This window comes from Acyrthosiphon pisum, unplaced genomic scaffold (assembly GCF_005508785.2).
Source record: "Acyrthosiphon pisum isolate AL4f unplaced genomic scaffold, pea_aphid_22Mar2018_4r6ur Scaffold_1969;HRSCAF=2480, whole genome shotgun sequence".
NCBI lineage: Eukaryota > Metazoa > Arthropoda > Insecta > Hemiptera > Aphididae > Acyrthosiphon > Acyrthosiphon pisum.
Window position 1 is genome coordinate 3,551 of NW_021768980.1, and position 1,758 is coordinate 5,308.

Consider the following 1,758-nt stretch of genomic DNA (forward strand, 5'->3'; position numbering starts at 1 on the left):
ACACATATTATTATTATTTTGAATTTTCTTAAAACTTTTATTTTTCTTAGTATTTAAAATGGTTGATTTAAAATTTTATGAAAAATTTAATACTCTTCTGAGTGAAAAAAATTCGAATAATGTATTTTTAAGCAAAGTAAAATATAACCAAGTATTAACAGAAGTCAAACGGTTAAAAAGTGGAGCAAAATTAAAACCAAATGATTATAAATTATTGAAGCGCTATGATATAATGAATGTAATTAATATTGATAAATTAATTGTTCCGGTAACTGATCCAAATACTATCAAATATTATGTTTATAATGAAGAGTTGTATAACATAATTCATGACGTCCATTTGCAAACTGGACATGGAGGTAGAAACCGGATGGAACATGAACTGAACGCAAAATATAAAAACATTACTAGGGAATGTTTAATGATATATTTAAATCTATGTGAATTGTGTCAGAGAAAAGGTAAAACTGTGAAAAAAGGGCTAGTTGTTAAACCAATAATTTCTTCAGAAATGAATTCTCGTTGTCAAGTAGATTTGATTGACATGCAAGCTCAACCTGATGGAAATTATCGATTTATTTTAGTTTACCAAGATCACTTAACGAAGTATGTTTTACTTAAACCATTAACACACAAACGTGCAGAGGAAGTTGCCTATATATTACTTGATATTTTTACTACATTTGGAGCTCCGTGTATCTTACAAAGTGATAATGGTAGAGAATTTGTTAACAAGGTTATTGAAGAGTTATGTAGTATGTGGGAAGAACTGAAAATCGTACATGGAAAGCCACGGCATTCACAAAGCCAGGGCTCCGTTGAAAGGGCTAACCAGGACGTAGAAAATATGCTTGCCACCTGGTTAACAGATAACAAAACAAATAAATGGAGCGAGGGACTTAAATTCGTTCAATTTATGAAAAATAGAAGTTTATATCACGGAATTAAGTGTTCTCCTTATGAGGCTATGTTTGGTACACGTGCAAAAATAGGCCTGAAATCTACTTCTCTACCAGAAAGTATCATACATAAACTCAAATCTGATGAAGATTTAGAAACTGCACTGAATTCTATAAAGACCACATATGAAATAAATGCTGAGAAACACATTGAAAAAAAATCTATTGATACGTCTTATGAAGAAATTATCGATATTGACGAAGAACCAGCTGATATTATACAATCAAGAAAGGAAACGATAGAAAAAAAAAAAAGTGAATCGTTGCATAATTTGAATGTTCAAGCTTCAAAAATGAAGACTAACTCAGAAAGTCGACTTCGTGAAGGCAAAATTGGCGAAAGCGTTAAAATTAGAATACCTGATGTTGATAAAGCACGGAGTGATCTGCGATCCATTTTAGGAGTCATTTTGTCTGGTAATTTTTATAATGAATTATATACCTATAGGTATATTTTTATTTTTTATCATGTTATAACTAAAACCTGATTTTTTTTCAGTAAAAAACAATAATTATGAAATTGGTACCACTGAAGGTAAACTTCAACAACTTTATGCTAGAAATCAATTTGAAATATGCAAAGAGTCATTTGTCCAGATTGAAACAGTACCAACAACACCTCCGATATCATTAAGAGAAGCAGCTAGAAAATTTTCTAATCTTGGCGGTCAAGGATATGACCGGTGTAACTGTACACAGCAATGCAAGACAAATAAATGTAAGTGTAGGGCCACAGGTAAACTATGTACTTCTAAATGTCACGATAGCTTAAGTTGCCATAATAAATAAAAAAAATTTT

General features: G+C 30.7%; 1 protein-coding gene across 1 annotated transcript; it reads left to right on the forward strand.

Moving 5' to 3' along the window:
• Positions 1 to 353: 353 nt before the first annotated feature.
• Positions 354 to 1,677, forward strand: LOC100573435 (KRAB-A domain-containing protein 2-like; the record flags this gene model as incomplete). Its single annotated transcript, XM_008191053.1, has 3 exons — positions 354 to 359; positions 455 to 1,376; positions 1,459 to 1,677. Coding segments are annotated over exons 1-3 (1,147 nt in total), but the record flags the coding sequence as incomplete, so codon positions are not given.
• Between the last annotated feature and the right edge of the window lie 81 nt (positions 1,678 to 1,758).